General features: G+C 39.2%; 1 protein-coding gene across 11 annotated transcripts in view; it reads right to left on the bottom strand.

Moving 5' to 3' along the window:
• DNAH9 (dynein axonemal heavy chain 9) overlaps positions 1–18,923 on the bottom strand; it is a 319,325-nt gene continuing 300,402 nt past the window's right edge. For all 11 annotated transcript variants that reach the window (XR_011423085.1, XR_011423083.1, XR_011423082.1 and 8 more), the window contains 2 exons: positions 6,379–6,768; positions 1–463 (listed from right to left, as the gene is read on the bottom strand). Coding sequence is in view for 8 of the 11 variants with exons in the window: in XM_070226560.1 (XP_070082661.1) it covers positions 236–463; positions 6,379–6,768 (618 nt within the window). In the remaining 3 variants the exon portion in view is untranslated. The remainder of the gene's footprint in view (positions 464–6,378; positions 6,769–18,923) is intronic.

Raw genomic sequence — 18,923 nt, 5'->3', positions numbered from 1 at the left:
TGGAAGACTAAATCACTTTATTAAGAAAGGGTCAGTGCTTTGAAATGCCTCTCCCCTATTCTTCCAGCTCAGCCTCACTTTAGGCATTTCTCTCTGAGTTCCCTAGAAGAGTTCTACAGAATTGTGAGTACTTATGATTTCTCATCTTACCATGTGTCTGTGGTCACCCCTCACCCACTTGTCCCTCTGGGCAGCCTCCAGCCCAGCCTTGTTGTCTTCATGGCTCTGCAGGAAGCTAAATCTGGAGAAGCAAAGCTACTCCAGCTAGAACCCACTTAGATGGGTTCTCCTTAGTCTTCAGGTTGAAAGTCCACACGTAGGTGGGTCCCCGCTGACAAGTCTTGTACACAGGACAAGGATAGACGCTGCGGCAATCCTGCTTATCTGCAGGAATGGCCTTGATGAACATCACAGGCATGGGGGGTGTCAGATCCTTCAGCTTTGCCTCTGTAATGATGCCAGCCTGAGGACAAGAACAGGAGAAGAGCCATCTTAGATCAGACCTAGAGCCCAGCCAGCCAGCCTCCTCCTGTCAGTTGATCTAGTAGATGAGATACTAGCAGGGCCTGGCTGCCTTTATGCCTACCCCCTTACAGGTTCTCTCAACAACCCACAGTGGAATGCATCTGATAGGTGGAAACACATCTCTACTGTCTTCTAGCCTAAATCCCTTTTTGAAGGAGCGTTCCAAAAGCTGTATTTATCATATACAAATTAATCCCTTTGAAGTTTGAGTCTCTCCTAATTTTCTGTTTTCATTCGTTCATTTCATAAGCATATTGAATGCAGCTATTTGCCAGATGTCATGCTAGGTGCTGGAGATTTAAAGATGAGTAGGATACAGTTCCTGCCAGCAAAAGCTTTAGATTTTAAGGCTTGGTTTATGTCCTGTTCATTTCCTATGTGACCTCATCTACCCTCTAAAGCATTTTGACTTTTTGAGCAGAGGGAGCTGTGTTGTGTCTTTACTCATGAAATAGGGACCTAACCATGCTGTAGCTTTCCAGGTAGGGCTTCTCTATAGTTTTCTGAGATGTCTCAAAAGAGCTGACTACGGCAGTTTTTCTTACTGGTCCTGAGAAACGTTCTGGGGAACAAAGCCTTCCTTCATCAGCTGAGCTTGGGAAATGGTGCTTGCCATACCCTGGGCTTGAAGCTTAACACAGTGAAGACAAGGAGAAGTCCTAGCAATAAAGAAAATTTAACTTTAACTTGGTGTTTCCCAAACTTATTTGACCACAGGACCCTTTTTCCTTGCAACCTGTTTCCCATGGCACTTGTGTTTTATGGAACTTACTTTGGGAAATGCTGATTCAGAGTGATTCACAGATTCCTTGCCTAGGTCCAGGTGACACTGTACCTCTTGTGCTATAGATAGAGTTTGGTTTCTTTCCCATGAAATTTATCTAAAGGGAAAGATGTTCCCTCTTCAGTTTTGTTAGATGCTGTTATCAGGCATGATGAGTAATAGAACTTAGGTAAACCGTGGGGACCCCCTTGTACCCTACACCTGAGTCTATGGCAGGGAGTGGGAGCTGGGGTAGAACCTTTTTTCCTCACATACCATAAAGCTAACCCTTTGAAAATGTACAATTCAGTGTTATTAAATGTACAATCATTACTTTCTAATTCCAGAACATTTTCATCACCCTCAAAAGAAACTCAGGGCTGGCCTGGTGGCATAGCAGTTAAGTTCCCACATGCCACTTGGGCAGCCTGGGGTTCGCTGGTTCAGGTCCCAGGTGCAGACCTACACATCACTCATCAAGCCACACTGTGGGTGGCATCCCACATACAAAATAAAGGAAGATTGACACAGATGTTAGCTCAGCAACAATCTTCCTCAAGCAAAGAGAGGAAGATTGGTGACAGATGTTAGTTCAGGGACCATTTTCCTTACCCAAAAAAAAAAAAAAGAAGAAAGAAACTCTGTAACCATTAGCAGTCATCACTAGTGGGGGGTATTGATGACTCCAATTATTATGGTTGAATTCTCTATTTGAATGGCACATTTTTTTCCATCTGTTCACTTATAGCCTATTTGTGTCTTTGAATCTAATGTGTCTCTTGTAGACAGCATAAAGTTGGATCATTTTTTAAAATCCATTCTGCCATTCTGTGCCTTTTAAATCTAGTGTTTAATCCTACATTTAATGTAATTACTGATAAGGTAAGATTTACATCTGCCACATTGCTATTTGTTTTCTATATATCTAATGTCTTTTTTTGTTCCTCTGTTCCTTCATTCCTGCTTCCTTTTGTGTTAAATAGATATATTTTAGTGCCATGCCTGGACATAGGCAAGAAATCTATGAATCACTCTAAATCAGCATTTCCCAAAGTATGTTTACTATATTTTAAAAAATTTTCTTAATGATTCCCCTGGGGATTACAATAATGTATAAAAATCTACTTCAGATTAATACCAACTTAATTTCAGTAGTATACAAAAACTTTACTCCTAAATAGTTCCATTCTTTCTCCTTCCTGTACTTAAGAACTTGTACTGTTTTCATCATACAAATTACATCTTTGTACATTTTATTCCTGTCAACACTAGATTTATAATTATTGCTTTATGCAGTTGTCTTTTAAATCATTTATATTATCTTTTACATTTACATATGTAATTACCTTTACTGGTCTTCTCATGTGAACTTGAGTTACTGCCTAGTGTCCTTTCTCATCCTGATAGAAGCCCTTTAGTATTTCTTATAGGGCTGGTCTGCTGGTGATGAAGTCTCTCTTGCACTTTTTTTTTTTAAAATCTGGGAATGTCTTAATTTCTTCAGTTTTTGAAAGATACTTTTGCTGGATATAGAATTCTTGGCTGACAGTTTTTTCTTTCAGCACTTTGACTGTGTAATTCCACTGCCTTCTGGCCTTCATGGTTTCTTATGAGTAATCAGCTGTTAATCTCATTGAGGACCCCTTGTAAGTGATGAATTGCTATTCTCTTGCTGCTTTCAAGATGCTGTCTTTATCTTTCAACAGTTTGATTGTATCATGTGTAGGTATGGATTTCTAAATTTATTCTATTTGGAATTTGTTGAGCGTCTTGGATGTGGAGATTAATGTTTTTCATCAAATTTGGAAATTCTTCAAATATTTCCAAATTTTTCAAATATTCTTTCTGGCTCTTTTTCCTCTCCTTTTGGGACTCCCATATGCATATGTTGGTATGCTTGATGGCGTTTCAAAGGTCTCTAAACTGTTCATTCTTCCTCGTTTTTTTTTCTTTCTGTTTCTCAGATTGGATAATCTCAATTGATGTTTTTCCAAGTTTGGTGATTTTTGCCTACTCGCATCTATTGTTGAATTCTTCTATTGAATTTTCATTTCAGATATTATACTTTTCAACTCCAGAGTTACTTTTCGTTTTTTAAAACAAATAATGTCAATCTCTTTGTTAATATTCTCTATTCAGTGAGTCATTGTTCATATACTTTAGTTATTTAAGCATGGTTTCCTTTAGTTCTTTGAACATATTTAAAATAGCTGATTAAAAGTCTATGTCTAGGATGTCTAGGATGTCCCTGAACTTCCTCAGGGACTGTTTCTGTTGACTGCTTTTTTCCCCCTGTGTATGGACCATTCCTTTTTGTTTCTTTGTGTGTCTGATAATTTTTTGTTGAAGACTGAACATTTCAAATAATATAATGTGGCAGCTCTGTAAATCAGATCTTCTCCCACCATAGGGTTTGTTGTTGTTTGTTTGGTGACTTTTCTGAATTGATTCTGTAAAGTCTGTATTCTTTGTCAAGTATGGCCTCTGAAGTGTCCTGCTCAGTTAGCTTAGTGGCCAGCAAATAATCAGACAGGGATTTTCTTAAATTTTCTTATAGGCCTGGAACCTGTAAGTCACAGAGTCTTTGCTCTGGGGCTCTGTCATGTTCAGGCATGCCTTCAATGCTCAGCCAGGCAGTTTAAAACTCTACCTTACCCTTCACCTCCTGCTTGCACAGAGCCTCAATGTTAGTTAGAGGTGAGAGCGTATGGCCTTATCAGGTCTTTCTTGACCATGTGCACAGCCATGGGCATGTGCACAGCTCTGCAAATGATCACGGCCTTTTAGGTTTCCAGCAACATATTGGAGGTTTTCAAAGCCCCCTTTGGATATCTCATTCTCCAGCTTTTCCTCTTAAGCTTTTTGGTTAGCCTCTTGTTTGTTCCACTGTTATCTACTGCCTCAGGCAAGCTGCAGTGTTAAACAGTTGTCTTTGATTGTTTTCAGTAAATGCCTCTGGGGAAAAGGCTGTTGCCCTGGGTGAGCTCCACGTCAGGTCAAGTAAAGACAGACTTGCAAGTGGGGTCTTCCAGGGAACCATCACACAGGGAAAATAACAACAGTTTTCTAGGAATGGGGCTTTGAAGGTACTCCAACTTCATTTTTTCCCCTCCAATGGCTGATAGGCTGCTATTTTCATTATGAATGTAGCCTGTTGGTTTTCAAGGCTACTGTAGAGTTTGGGGGAAGGGATGGGAATAAGGCAAATTAAAAGGCCACAGAGCTTGCTCTTATAACTGGGATTCAGTCATTTTTCTTCAATAAACACTCCTTGGATTGGTGAAAGCCTTTGGTTAGTTTCCAGACTTCTTAAAAAGTTGATTCTGACAATTTTGGGGCCAGTGTTCTTATTGGTTTACAGAGGAGAGGATTTTTGGACATACTTACTTTTCTGTTTTTGATGAAATCTTTCTGGGATAGAAACTTTGAGAACAAGAGCTCTTGGTGGACAGGTATTGCTTTTTGGAAAGTTTTTATTATTCTTATGTAGAAATAAGGTATGCAAAATTGAGACAGATAATTGGAATCAATGTCCTTTTTTCCCCACAGTGCCAATGCTCTTCCTTCTGAGCTTCTTCCCTACTTATCTTTTTTGTACTTTTCTCATTTGGTATTCTAACTCTGGTTCTCTCTAGGCCACCCTAAACCTAATACGATCCATATGATCTCCACTGACAGACTCTTGTACAAATGTTCAGGTGGAGAGAGGGGAGTCAGCTTCCTTCTCAAGGTTCAGGCTGTTTGAACACTGTCCCACTTTACTGTCTGTCTGTCTGTTGGCTCTTGATTGGTTTCCTAGGGATGTTGTAACAAATTACCATAAACTTGGTGTTTAAAACAATAGAAATGTATTCTTTCACAGTTCCACCGGTCAGAAGTCTTAAATCAAGGTGTAGGTAGGATTGGTTCCTTCTGGAGCTTCTGAGGCAGAAACTGTCCCATTCCTTTCTCCTAGCTTCCAGTGGTTGCTGGCAATCTTTGGCTTATGGATGCATTACTCCAATCTCTGCCTCCATCTTCACAGGACATTCTCTTCTGTGTCTCCAACATGGTCTTCTTATAAGGACACTAGTCATTGGATTTAGGGCTACATTAGTATGACTTCATCTTAACTAATTATATCTGCAAAGACCATATTTCCAAATAAGGTCACATTCTGAGATTCTGGGTAGACATGAATTTTAGGAGGACACTATTCAACCCAGTACAGCTTGCTCTCTGTATTTATGTGGCCTTCTAGGATCTTCTATATCTTCTAACAGTTTTTCCCCATTAGCTTTGTACTGGCAGCTAGGAATAGTTTAGAGTCACTTGCCAAGTGGGATATTTAACTATGTACTCCTTCCAGATCATGTGTATAACAAATATAAAGTTGTTCTAGAGTTATCCGTCCTTGTTCAAGTCATTTTTCCCAGCCACCTGTGCTTGTTTGCCTGTTTCCTATCTGTGAAAAAGCATCTCTGATCTTATGGTAACTCAAATTTTTATTAGGTTTCCGTTAGGAATCCTTTCAGAATTTCACTTTAAATAATATCTACTGGCTCCCCTTTGCAGATGGGGGTGATGTAAAAGGGAGAAGGGACTCCTGCCCTCCTAGAGCTCATGAATGAGGAAAGTGGACCAGGGAGGCGAAATGATGTCCCCAGGTCACACAGCAGCAGGGGGAGCTGACTCCAACACTTTTTGAGCACTCCATATGTGCCAGGCACTATTCCAACTGTCTTACATATTAACTCACTTAATTTTCACAGGAACTTCTATTTTCCCACTTACGAGTTGAGTAAACTGAGATCTGGAGAGGTGGAACTACATCCCAAGGTCAGAGTGCTAATTAGTGGTGGTGCTCAGATTCAGATCCAGCCAGTCTGGTTCCAGAGCCTTTGCCTTTAACCACCCTACTCTACTCACTCTGCAAAGTCTGTGCTCTTTGCACCATCCCTGGCTGCATAAAAATGGCTTGACAGCCTCAAAGAAAGTGTATCTAGGTCAAAAGATTCAGGAGCAGTCCTTTTAGTAATCACACTTGATTGGAGGCAATGTGTATTTAATCAGCCCACAGAGGATGCCCTTTGGCTCATCCCAGGATTTACCTGTGTATCCCAGCGAGCGCCTTCCATGAAGAGGCCATGGACATAGGCCCCTTCCCGAGGAGGGCTCCTGAATTCCTCTCTGTTCTTCTTTGTCACATCACATTGCAGGGCCATCTGGTCCAGTGGCCATTCGTTCTTGCGGGCCATGGACTGCATGATGGCGGTAAGGAAGGACTGGGGGTTGAAGAAACCTGTCAGCCACACAGTAGAGGGCATTGCAAAGTCTCCTATCCAAATCTCCAACTCCTTGATTCGGTTGAGGAGGTCCAAAAACCAGGCTGCCAGGCCCGCCGTGGAAGGGTACGCTAGCCTGGCCCAGGGCTCTGGCACTGTGTCTAGGTACAAGGCATTCTGTAAGTTCTCCATGTCGCTCGTCATGGTCAGTTCCCCCTGAAGACAAAGAACAAGAGGGGAAAGAGTGAGGGGACAGGAAGTCCCTGGAGAAAACTGGCCTTAGGAACGTCTGGCTCATGGCATGCAGGCAGATGGAAGATGACTCCAGGAGTGGGTGACACAGTGACTATCCCTGTCCGGTACTTGATCTGCAACGTTTGTCTCACAGAGGCTGGTCCTTTTAAAACTCTCCCTGCACCAGTGATATCAGAGTCTACACCTATCTACTGTCAATAGTTAAGGTCTACTGCAGCCCTCACACCACCAGTGGGTTCTGAGCAGATTCAACTCCAGCCCAAAGCTTGAGTTCCACTATCCGGCAGCCCTGCAGACTTCTGCGTGCAGTTTAGAAACACAAGAAGTCAAAGCCTAGAAGATCTATATGCCCCCAAATCAAGGATTTCCGTCAGAAATCAAGCTATTAGATACATAGTCAACTTTAAGGGACCCTCTTCCAACTGCTAGATGAAATTTGTAAGGAAGAGTTTACATTGAAAACCATCTTTAAATTAAACTTTGTATCTTTAGTTATGTCAAGGATCTCTAGCAATTTCTTGAAGACTCCATCTCTATTGCAGTGGTTTCTGCACAGGACTTAGGGTACCCGACAAGGCTCATGTTATGGACTGAATGTTTGTGTCCCCCCACCCCACCCAAATTCCTATGTAGAAATCCTAACCCCCAATGTGATGGTATCAGGAGGTGGGACTTCTGGGAGGTGATTAGCTCATAAGACGGAGTCCTCGTGAATGGGATTAGTGCCCTTATAAAAGAGACCCCAGAGAGCTCCCTTGCCCCTTCTGTCTTGTGAGGAGACAGTAAGAAGTCTGCTGTCTATTAATCAGGAATTGAGCTCTTGCCAGACACCAAATCTGCCAGTGCCTTGATCTTGACTTCCAACTTCCAAAACTGTGAGAAATAAGTTTCTGTTGTTTATGAGCCACCCAGTCTAAGGTATTCTGTTATAGCAGCCTGAATGGATTAAGACAGCTTGGCTCACCTGTTAAGTGCAGACTGCTAAAATGTCAGAGAGCCTCCTTGGGGCCTGGAGGTACCTTGCCTGTGGGATGGGAGACTGGACCGTGTAATTCTAGGTCCAGCTCTTTCTCTTGACTCTTGAAACTGCTGAAAAGCATTCAGCATACCTCCCTTAAAGATGAACATATTTCAGGTCCTGAATGACAGCTAGAAACTAACACTCTGACCCCCAATTTGTAGGAAATAGACTAATAACTTCTTTATGGACTTCCCAGAGAGAATGTAGTTATTACATATACATTTTCTATACCATAGACTCTAGTGACTGGGCTATTTTAAGATACCATAATATTTTAAAAGCCAAACATCTCTCATCAGACCAGTGCCAGATATGCCAGGCTGAATGAGTACAGCCTGAATTATGGATTTTTTTCTTGCAGTAAATGGACTTTATTACAGGGATAGAAAATGGATTTCATTCTGTGTGTCTGCTCAGCTGCATTGACATGGCTGACCAGAGCAGTGTGTTGTGAAGGATTCTGAGGCCACCTTAAGGTTCAACGGGAAGTCTAGATGGCCTGTATCCGCCAACAAAGTTTATCACTTTCAGCTACACCCCAATTAGGTGAACAAAAGTTTCTTCTGGTAGATTTCCTTAAGGGTCTGCTGAAATGAATACTATTACTGGGTTAAAATAGAAAAAATTGCTCTATTTGGACTCTCCACTTCAGTGAAGACTTCTAAAAAGAGGCTATAAAATACTACTTGTATATTTGAGCCAAAATCAAGCTTCTGAGACAATATGGTTTTCCTCATGCCTGCAGTTATGTGATAATTCATTATTATGTACAATTTATAACATGTAATAATGAAGTTTCCCTAAATATAGCTGATTATTTAATAAGATAACATTAAGCATTAAGATTAAATTTAGTGCAAAGGAAAAAATGATCAAAGATGATCAAATCTTTTCTTTTATGACACTCCATCTGTGTAAATTTTTCTTGCCTTATTGCACTGTCTAGGACCTTCATTACAATGATGAATAAAAGTGATAACGGTAGACATCCTTGCTTTGTTTCTAAACTTAGAGGGAAAACATTGTCTTTCACCATTAAATATGATGTTAAGGTTTTCTTAGATGTCCTTTATTAGGTTAAGGAAAGTCCTTTTAATTCTTCTTTTTCTGATATTTTAAAATCAAAGATTTGGTGTTAAATTTTTTCAAATGCTTTTTTCCCATTTACAAAGATGATCATGTGGCTTTTGTATTTAGTACATTAATACAGTGAACTTTATTGATTGATTTTTGAATGTTAAAACCAACCTTGCATTCCTGAGATGAGCCCTGTGTGACCACAATGTATTATCCTTTTCCTATATTGTATGATTTGACTTACTAACGTCTTACTAAGGATTTTTGCATCTGTGTTTATGAGGCATATTTGTCTCTCATTTTCTTGTAATGTTTTTGGGTTTAGTAACGAGTTAATTCTGGCTTCATAAAATTTGTTGGGAAGTTTTCTCTCTGCTTTCTATTTAAATTAAACTTTTTATTTTGAGATAATTGTAGACACACATGCAGTTGTAAGAAATAATATAGACGAGTCTTGTGTGTCGTGTATCCAGTTTCCCCCAATGGTAACATTTTATAAAACTATAGTACAATGTGACAAACAGGATACTGACATTGGTACAGTCGAGATACAAAGCATTTCTACCACCACAACATGCCTTGGGTTGCCCTTTTATAGCTACACCCACTTCTCTCTTGTCCCCACCTTTTCCATAACCCCTGGTAAACACCGATCTATTCTCCATTTGTATAAGCTTGTCATTTCAGGAATATTATATAAATGGAATCATTTATAAAACCTTTAATCTTTTGGGATTGGCTCTTCAATTAGCATAATTCTCTGAGCATTCATCCAGGTTTTTACATGTGCCAAATTGTTCATTACTTTTTATTGCTGAGTAGTATCCTATGATATGTATGATAGAAGGAATAATAACCTCTCCAAAGATGTCTACATCCTAATCCTTAGAGCCTGTGAATATGTCACCTTACATGGCAAAAGGGACTTTGCAGATGTGATTAAGTTAAGGAGTTTAAAGTGGGGAGATTATCTTGGATTATCAAGGTTGGCCTAATTTAATCACAGAGATCCTTATACGTCGTGCACCTCATAACAACGTTTTAGTCAATGATGGACCACATATACAACAGTGGACCCATAAGATTAGTACCATCTAGCCTAGGTGTGTAGTAGGCTAGACCATGTAAGTTTATGTAAGTACACTCCACCATGTTTGCACAATGACACAATCGCCTAAGGATGAATTTCTCAAAACATATCCCCATCGTTAATCAATACATGACTGTAGGAAGGAAGCAGGTAGGAAGGTGAGAGTCAGATTGGAAGATGCTCCACTGCTGGCTTTAAAGATGGGTAAAGGAGCCATTGGTCAAGGAACGTAGCAGCCTCTAGAAACTGGGAGAAGGAAGCGAATGGATCCTTCTGTAGAGCCTGCAGAATAAACACAGTTCTGCCCAAATCTTGATTTTAGCTAAATGAGACCCGTCTCAGACTTATGACCTCCAAAACCGTAACATATAAATTATTTTAAGCCGCTAAGTTTGTAGTAACTTATTACAGCAGCGACAGGCAGCCAATACAATATGGATGCACACGGTTTTGTTCAACCCTTCATCCACTGAAGGACATCTGGGTTGTTTCCAGGTTTTGGCCATTATGAATGAAGCTGCTATAAACATTTATGTACAGATTTTTGTGTGAACGTAAGTTTTCTTTTCTCTGGGATAAATGCCCACACATATAATTGCTAGTTTGTGTGGTAGTTACATGTTTGGTTTTTAAGGAAAGTGCCAAACTGGTTTTCAAAGTGACTGTCCCATTTTGCATTCTCACCAGCAATGTCTGAGTGGTCCATTTTATTCACATCTTTGTCAGCACTTGAAGCTATCATTGTTTTTTGTTTTAGTCATTCTGGTAGGTGTGTAGTAATATCTCGTAATTTTAATTTGCATTTCCCTAATAGTTAATGAAGATGAATTTATTTTCATATGCTACTTTTTCACCTGTCTATTCTCTTTGGTGCAATGTCTTAATATCTTTTGCCTATTTTATAATTGGATTTTTTTCCCCATTGAATTTCAGGAGTTAGTTATATATTTTAGATATTAGTCTTTTTTCAGATATGTGGATTGCAAATATTTTTATCTAGTCTAAAGCTTGTCTTCATTCTCTTAAAAGGGTTTTTTGTAGAGCAAAGGTTTTCAATTTTAATGGAGTCCATTTTATCAGTTTTTCCTTTTATGGCTTGTGTTTTTGGTGTCAAGTCTAAGAACTATTTTCCTACCCCTAGAGCTTGAAGATTTTCTCCTGTTTTTTTTTTTCCTAGAAGCTTTATAGTTTTAAGTTTTATACTTAAGTCCCCAATTCATTTTGGGTTAATTTTTTATAAGGTGTGAGACTTAGCTTGAGGTTAGTATTTTTGCCTGTTATACCAAATTACTCTAGCACTGTTTGTCGAAAAGACTCTCTTTTCTCCATTGACTTGCTTTTACACCTTTGTCAAAAATCATTTGGGCTATTTGGGAGGGTCTATTTCCAGCTTCTTTATTCTGTTTTGTGTATCTGTCCATCCACCATTACCACACGGTCTGGATTACTGTAGCTATATAACAAGTTTTGAAATTAAGTAACTGTTTCCTCCCACTTTATTCTTCTTTTTCAAAATTGGTTTTTCATTATTCTAGTTCCTTTGCTTTTCCACATAAATTTTAGAATAATCTTCTCTATATCTACAAAAGCTTCTTGCTGGGATTTTGATTGGAATTGCATTAAACCTGTATATCGATTTGAGTAGAATTGACATGTGTACTATGTTGAGTCTTCTAATCCATGAATACAGTATACCTCTACATTTATTTATATTTTGTTTTTCTTTTGGTGAGGAAGATTGGCCCTGAGCTAACATCTGTTGCCAGTCTTCTCTTTTTTTTTTTTTTTTTTACCAAAGCCCCAGTACATAGTTGCATATCCTAGTTGTAAGTCACTCTAGTTCCTCTGTGTGGGACGCCAACACAACATGCTTTGATGAGCAGTGTATAGTTCTGCGCCCAGGATCTGAACTGGTGAACCCCAGGCTGCTGAAGCAGAATGTGCGAACTTAACCACTTGGCCATGAGGCTGACCCCTATTTATATATTCCTTAATTTCTTTTGTCAGTGTTTCATAGTTTTCAGGATACAAGTCCTGTACATGTTTTATTAGATTTGCACCTAAGTATTTCAATTTTTTGAGCAGTTATAAATGGTACTACATTTTTAATTTTGGTGTCCATGTTTTCATCGCTTGTACATAGAAATATGATTAATTTTTGTGTGTTTATCTTGTATTCCGATACCTTCCTGAATTCGCTTATTCGTTCTAGTATTTTTGTAGAGTCTTGCAATTTCCTATGTAGACAATCATGTGATCTTCAAAGAGGGACAGTTTTATTTCTTACTTTCCAACCTGGATGCTGTTTCTTTCTTTCTTTCTTTCTTTCTTTTTTGGCCTTATTGCACTGGCTACAACTTCCAGCACTATGTTGACTGGTGAGACTGGTGAGAGCAGAGGGCCGGCCTGGTGGCGCAGCGGTTAAGTTCGCACGTTCTGCTTCTCAGCAGCCTGGGGTTCCCCAGTTCGGATCCCGGCTGCGGACATGGCACCGCTTGGCAAAAGCCATGCTGTAGTAGGCGTCCCACATATAAAGTAGAGGAAGATGGGCACGGATGTTAGCTCAGGGCCTGTCTTGCTCAGCAAAAAGAGGAGGATTGGTAGTATGGCAGTAGTTAGCTCAGGGCTAATCTTCCTCAAAAAAGAAAAGAGTGGTGAGAGCAGACATCTTGCCTTGTTCTTGATCTTAGGGGAGAGCATGCAATCTTTCACCATTAAGTATCATGTTAAATATAACGTTATAGGTTTTTGTAGATGCTTATTATCAAGTTGAGGATGTCCCCCTCTATTCCTGTTTTTCTGAGAGTTTTATCATGAACGAGTGTTGAATGTTTCAAATGATTTTTCTGTATCAGTTGATATGATCATGTGATCTTTCTTCTTTAGTCGGTTAATATGGTGGATTATATTGACTGGTTTTTGAATATGGAACTAGTTTTGTATCTTAGTCATTTGGCCATGGTAAATAATCCTTTTTATATATTGCTGAATTCCATTTGCTAATCATTTGTTAAGGATTTTTGCATTTATATTTATGAGCAACATTGGTCTGTAGTTTTAATTTTTTTGTACTATCTTTGTCTGGTTTTGATATCAGGGTAGCTTGGGTAGTTTCACAAAATGAACTGGGAAGTGTTCATTCCTCTTCTATTTTCTGGAATACATTGTATAAAATTGTTGTTAATTTGTCTTTAAATGTTTAGTAGAATTCCCCAGTAAAATTTTCTGAGCATGGAGATTTCTTCTTTTGGAAATTTTAAACTACAAATCCAATGTCCCTAATAGTTACAGGCCTATTCAAATGTTCTTTTCACATTGTGGTATTGTGGTAGTTTGTGTTTTTAAAGGAATTGGTCCATTTCATCTAAGTTGTCAAATTTATGTGTGTAGAACTGTTTCACGACATCCTTTGGATGTCTGCAGCATCTGAAGCGATATCCCCTGTTTCATTGCTGATATTGGTAATTCATGTCTTTTTGCTTCTTTGTTTCTTTGTCAGTGTTGATAGAGATTTGTTAATTTTATTGATATTTTCAAAGAGCTAGCTCTTTGTTTCATTGATTTTCTCAATTGTTTTTCCATTTTCAATTTCATTGCTTTCTGCTCTTATGTTTATTATTTCTTTCCTTCTCCTTGCTTTCGGTTTATTTTGCTCTTCTCTTATAGGTTCTTGAAATGGGAGCTTAGGTTGTGAAAGTGAGACTTTCCTCTTTTCTAATGTATGCATTTAAGCATAAATTTCTCTCTCAGCACTGCTTTAGCTGTGTTAGATATTTTATTTTCATTTGGTTCAAAGTATTTTCTATTTCCCTTAGACTTCCCCTTTGACCTGTGGATTATACAGAAGTGTGTTTTTTGTTACCAAATGTTTGGAGACTTTTCTGTTAACTTTCTGATCTGATTTCTACTTTGATTCCATTGTGGTTATAGAACAAACTCTGTATAATTTCAATTCTTTTTAACTTGTTGAGGTTGGTTTCATGGCCCAGGATATGCTCTATCTTGGTATATGTTTCAGGACACTTAGAAAGAAGGTGTATTCGGCTCTTTTTGAGTGGATTAAATAAATCCTGTTGGTTGATGGTGTAGTTGACTTCTATATTCTTCTTGATTTTTTGTCTAGTTACGCTCTCAATTGTTGAGAGAAGGGTGTTGAAGTCTCCAACTGTAATTGAGAATTTGTCTGTTCTCCTTTCAGTTCTATCAGTTTTTACTTCACCTATTTTTGCAGCTCTGTTGTTCAGTGCATACACATTGAGGACCACCATGTCTCCTGGTGGACTGACTCTTTTCTCACTGCGTAACACCCCTCTCTGTCTCTGGTAATTTTCTTTGCTCTTAAGTTAACTGTGTCTGATATTAATATAGCCATTCCTGCTTTCTTTCTTTTGAATTATATTTTCATGATATATCTTTTTATATATATATATATTTTTAAAGATTTTATTTTTTCCTTTTTCTCCCCAAAGCCCCCCGGTACATAGTTGTATATTCTTCGTTGTGGGTCCTTCTAGTTGTGGCATGTGGGATGCTGCCTCAGCGTGGTTTGATGAGCAGTGTCATGTCCGCGCCCAGGATTCGAACCAACGAAACACTGGGCCACCTGCAGCGGAGCGCGCAAACTTAACCACTCGGCCACGGGGCCAGCCCCGATCTTTTTATATTTTTACATTCATCTTGTCTATACTGTTATATTTGGAGTGAGTTTCTTGAAGACAGCATATAGTTGGCTCATGTTTTTTAAACTATTTTGCCAATCTGTCTCTTTTAATTGGCATATTAGACCATTTAGATTTAATGTAATTATTGTATATATAAGGGCTTAAATCTGCCATTTTATTTTTTGTTTTCTGTTTTTAATTTTTGTTTTCTTTTTCCTGGCTTCCTGTGGATTATTTGAATGTATGTAGAATTTTGGTTTTATTTATCTAGAGTATTTTGGGGTATATCTCCTTTTATAGGTTTTATAGTGGTAGCTCTAGATATTACACTATATATACATAATTTATCATAGTCTACTATGTTGGCATTTCTCCAGTGAAGTGATGTGTAGAAACCTTACCTCTCTTCACACCCCTTTTCCTTCCCCCATTTACAATATAATTGTCTTAAATATTTCCTCTACATGCATTTAGCACCACATCAAATAGTGTTATAAATTTTGCTTCAACTGTCAAACAGGATTTAGAAAATTCAAGAGGAGAAGGAAAGCACATTGTGTTTACTCATATTTTCACTTACTGTGTTCTTTCTTCCTTTCTGATTTTCCAAAATCCTTCTTTTATCATTTCCTTTCTGTTTAGAGAAGTTCCTTTAACATTCTTTTAGGGTTGGTATGGTGGTGACAAACCTCTTATGATTGTCCTTCATTTGAAAATGTCTTGATTTCCCCTTCATTCCTAACAACATTTTCTCTGGATATAGGACCCCACTCTGTGTGATACCTCACGACAGGGAGACAGCATGAGAAAGTTGCATATGGATTTCTGCTGACTCCACCTGTGACTTGTTCCCCTATAATACGGCTGTATGTGTATTCTTACCATATCACTGTAACAAATCTCAGCCCTGTGTACAACTATATGCTGAGACCCATGAATCCTTCTACCAAATCTTCAAATGTGGGGGTGAGCTGGGGACAGGATCCCTGATACAATAGCACCTTGATAGGCTTGCTTTTTTTTTTTTTTTAATCCAATATGACAATTCTAATCAGCACTTTGGGCACTTAGACCATTTCTATTTAATCTAATTACCAATATGGCAGAATTTAAATCTACCATTTATTCACTTATTTTAGTGGTTGCTCTAGGGCGGGGCTGGCAAACGTCTTTTTCTGTAAAGTGTCAAATAGTAAATACCATGAGCTTTGCAGGCCACGTGATCTCTGTTGCAGCTACTCAGCTCTGCAATGGTAGCAGCAAAGCAGCCGTGGACAACATGTAAATTGATGGTTGTGGCTGTGTTTCAGTAAATGTTTCCTTACAAAAGCAGCTTGTGTGCTGGATTTTGTCTGCAGGCAAATAGTCTGCTGAACCCTATTCTAGGATTTACAATATATATCTTTAACTTATCACAGTCTACCTTCAAATATTATACCACATTTCCTATAGGATAGGAATTGTGTACAATACGCTTCCATTTCTCCCCTCTCACTTTTCATGTGATTTTTGTCGTACATTTTAGATCTACATATTTTATAAAGCTCACTGTACTTATTATTTTTGTTTTAAAAAGTCAATTATTTTTTAAGATTTTTAAATGAGAGAAAATGTCTTTTACATGACTCATACTTACCATTTATGAAGACTATCATTTCTTGCTGTAGATTCAAATTTCTATATGGTATCATTTTCCTTCTTGCTGAAGAAATTCCTTTTCATTTCTTGTACTTTAGGCCTACTGGATAGGAATTCTCTCAGCTGAATATGAATTCTCTCAGTTGTCTGAAAATATCTTTAATTTTTTGAAACTTTGCTGGTCAAAGAATTCTAAGTTTATAGTTTTTACTTTTGATACTTTTCTTTTAGTACTTTAATGGTATCTCTCCACGTCTTCCAGCTTGCGTAGCTCCCCACAAGAAGTCTGCCGTCATTCTTTTCTTTGGTTCTTTGTATATCACCCCTCCTACCCCGCCTCCACCCCCTCACTGCTGTTTTATCCTTGGGTTTCAGCAACTTCCTTATGAGGTATCTTCACGTAGTTTTCCTTAGGCTTATTCTGCATGGGGCTTGTTGAGCTTCTTGTGCCTATGGGTTTATAGTTCTCATCAAATTTGCAAAGTTGTGGCCCTTATTTCTTCAAATATTTTTTTCTGTCCTCCCCCCAACCCCATCCCCCTGGGCCTCCAGTTACACATATGTTAGACCACTTGATATTATCCCACAGGTCACTGATGTGCTGTCTCCTTTTTTCATTAGTTTTTCTTTTCCCCTCATTTTGGATAGTTTCTAGGATTGTGATGTTTTCATGATTACTGATCTTTCCTTCTGCGGTGCTCAATCAGCTATAAAACCTCCAAAGTTAATTTTTCATTCAGATATTGTATTTTTAATCTCTGTAAGGTCCACTGGGGTCTTTTTTATATCTTCCATTTCCACTTCATCATGGCCTTATTTTCTTCTATCTTCTTAACTTATAATAATTATCTTAACATCTTTTTCTGCTAATTCCATCCCCCCTGCCATTTCTGGCTGCACTGCAGTTGGTCAGCTTTTCTCCTCACTGTGACTCGTATATTCCTGCTTCTTTACATCCCTGTAATTTGTTTAGTTTATGTCAGACACTGTGAATTTTATATCACTGAGTGCTAGATTTCATTGTATTCTTTAAATAGTGCTGGAATTTATTTTTGCCTGCAGTTATGTTACCTGAAATCAGTGGATCTGTTGGAGGCTTGCCTTTCAGCTTTATTGGGAGCTGGGGGGAGTCCAGACCAGCCTTCAGTCTGAGTCTAGGTCCAGTTTTTCCCACTACTAAGTTGATACCCTTCTGAGACTTCTCCCTGATTCTTCCTGTTTTTTTAATCTCTTTCTGCTCTGGCTAGTGGGAACAAAATAACTCTTCCCAGCTCTACGTGAACTCTGAGATTACTTTCTCTGCTCCTTTCCGGTGGTTCTTTCCCAGCTCGGGTAGTTTCTTCTCACTCATGTGCAGAGCAGTAGCCAGACAATGTCTCAGGGGGAGGGCTCTGCACATCTCGGGCGCTCCTCTGGGCAGCTCTCTGCCATAGGTGCTCTGCCCTGCAGACTCCAGCTGCCTTGGCTCTGTGTATCCTCAATTCAGCAGAACTTTGGGGCTTCTTCCTGAACTGTAGCCTGGAAACTGCCTCCACATAGCAAGTTTGTGGAGTGGAGGTCTCACCTTTCTTATTTCCTTTTGTTCAAGTATCACAGTCCTGTGCTGCCTATTGTCCAATATCTGAAAACTGATGTTTTTCACATATCGCCTGATTTTCTAATTGTTTAGGGTCAATCTGGTTTGTTGGTCATAAGCAACAAAACCTCGTAAGTCGTATTTTTCAGAGGTTGCTATCACAGTTGTAAAATTTCCCTTTGTTATCAGTGCCTGTCTCTGTTTGGACCAAATAAAGAACTCTAAATGTGGAAAAAGAATTATTCAAAGACTTAAATAATCTAAGTCAGTGACTTTTTAATAGACGGATCATAGTGTATGTGTGTATAATTTCCCAAATCCCCGATTTATAAAAGCAAGCCCATTGAATTCTTCAGGGGTGACACAGTATTTGCAGAGGTGAAGAGATTACTTTAAACAGAAAGACACATACTGAGGAGGGAGGGGGGAGCTGAGCTCTGGCCCCCCTTCCTCCCTCCCTGCAGCAGCTTTGCGCTCAGACTCACAGCAAACACAGAGAGGACTTTTCTAGTTTTGGGGTTTTTTTCCCCCAGAACTGTTCAACAATTACAAGAGTGCCTGCTTGAGGAGTTTATAGTTTAACTGAGGAAGCAGGGTTTGTATTTGTGGCAGGCTCGAGGGATGACTTAAGAGCAGTTACAAAGAAATGCATGTGTATATGCATATTAATCCAGGACCCATACTGTACTCCACTCTGTACTGGAGAGGTGCAGAAGGATAAAATGACCACAGCTGGGGGCATTGGTCAGGGAGAGGCTTATAAATCAGGCACATTTACAGCTGTGTTTTTAAGATGGAAAGAGCCGTACAGAGGCAAGGAGGCTGAGCTGCCGAGACAGAGTGGAGAGCCTGCATCGTGCAGAGAAGGCGGTGGCTGAAGCACAGTGGCTTCTAGGGAGGCAGGAGGTTGGGGAGCCCCAGACCAGGGGTTCTCAGCACTTCTTTTCTAACAAACATGATGGATTTTGCCATAAACAGGACACAATCCCAATACTCAGCAGCTCTGACACTGCGTCACTTCGCCCATTCATGAGAGAATCTGAGTCAGGTGAG

Source organism: Equus caballus, chromosome 11, assembly GCF_041296265.1.
Source record: "Equus caballus isolate H_3958 breed thoroughbred chromosome 11, TB-T2T, whole genome shotgun sequence".
Taxonomy (NCBI): Eukaryota; Metazoa; Chordata; class Mammalia; order Perissodactyla; family Equidae; genus Equus; species Equus caballus.
The sequence above is the reverse complement of the archived record's forward strand: the minus strand, read 5'-3'. Positions and strand labels throughout refer to the sequence as shown.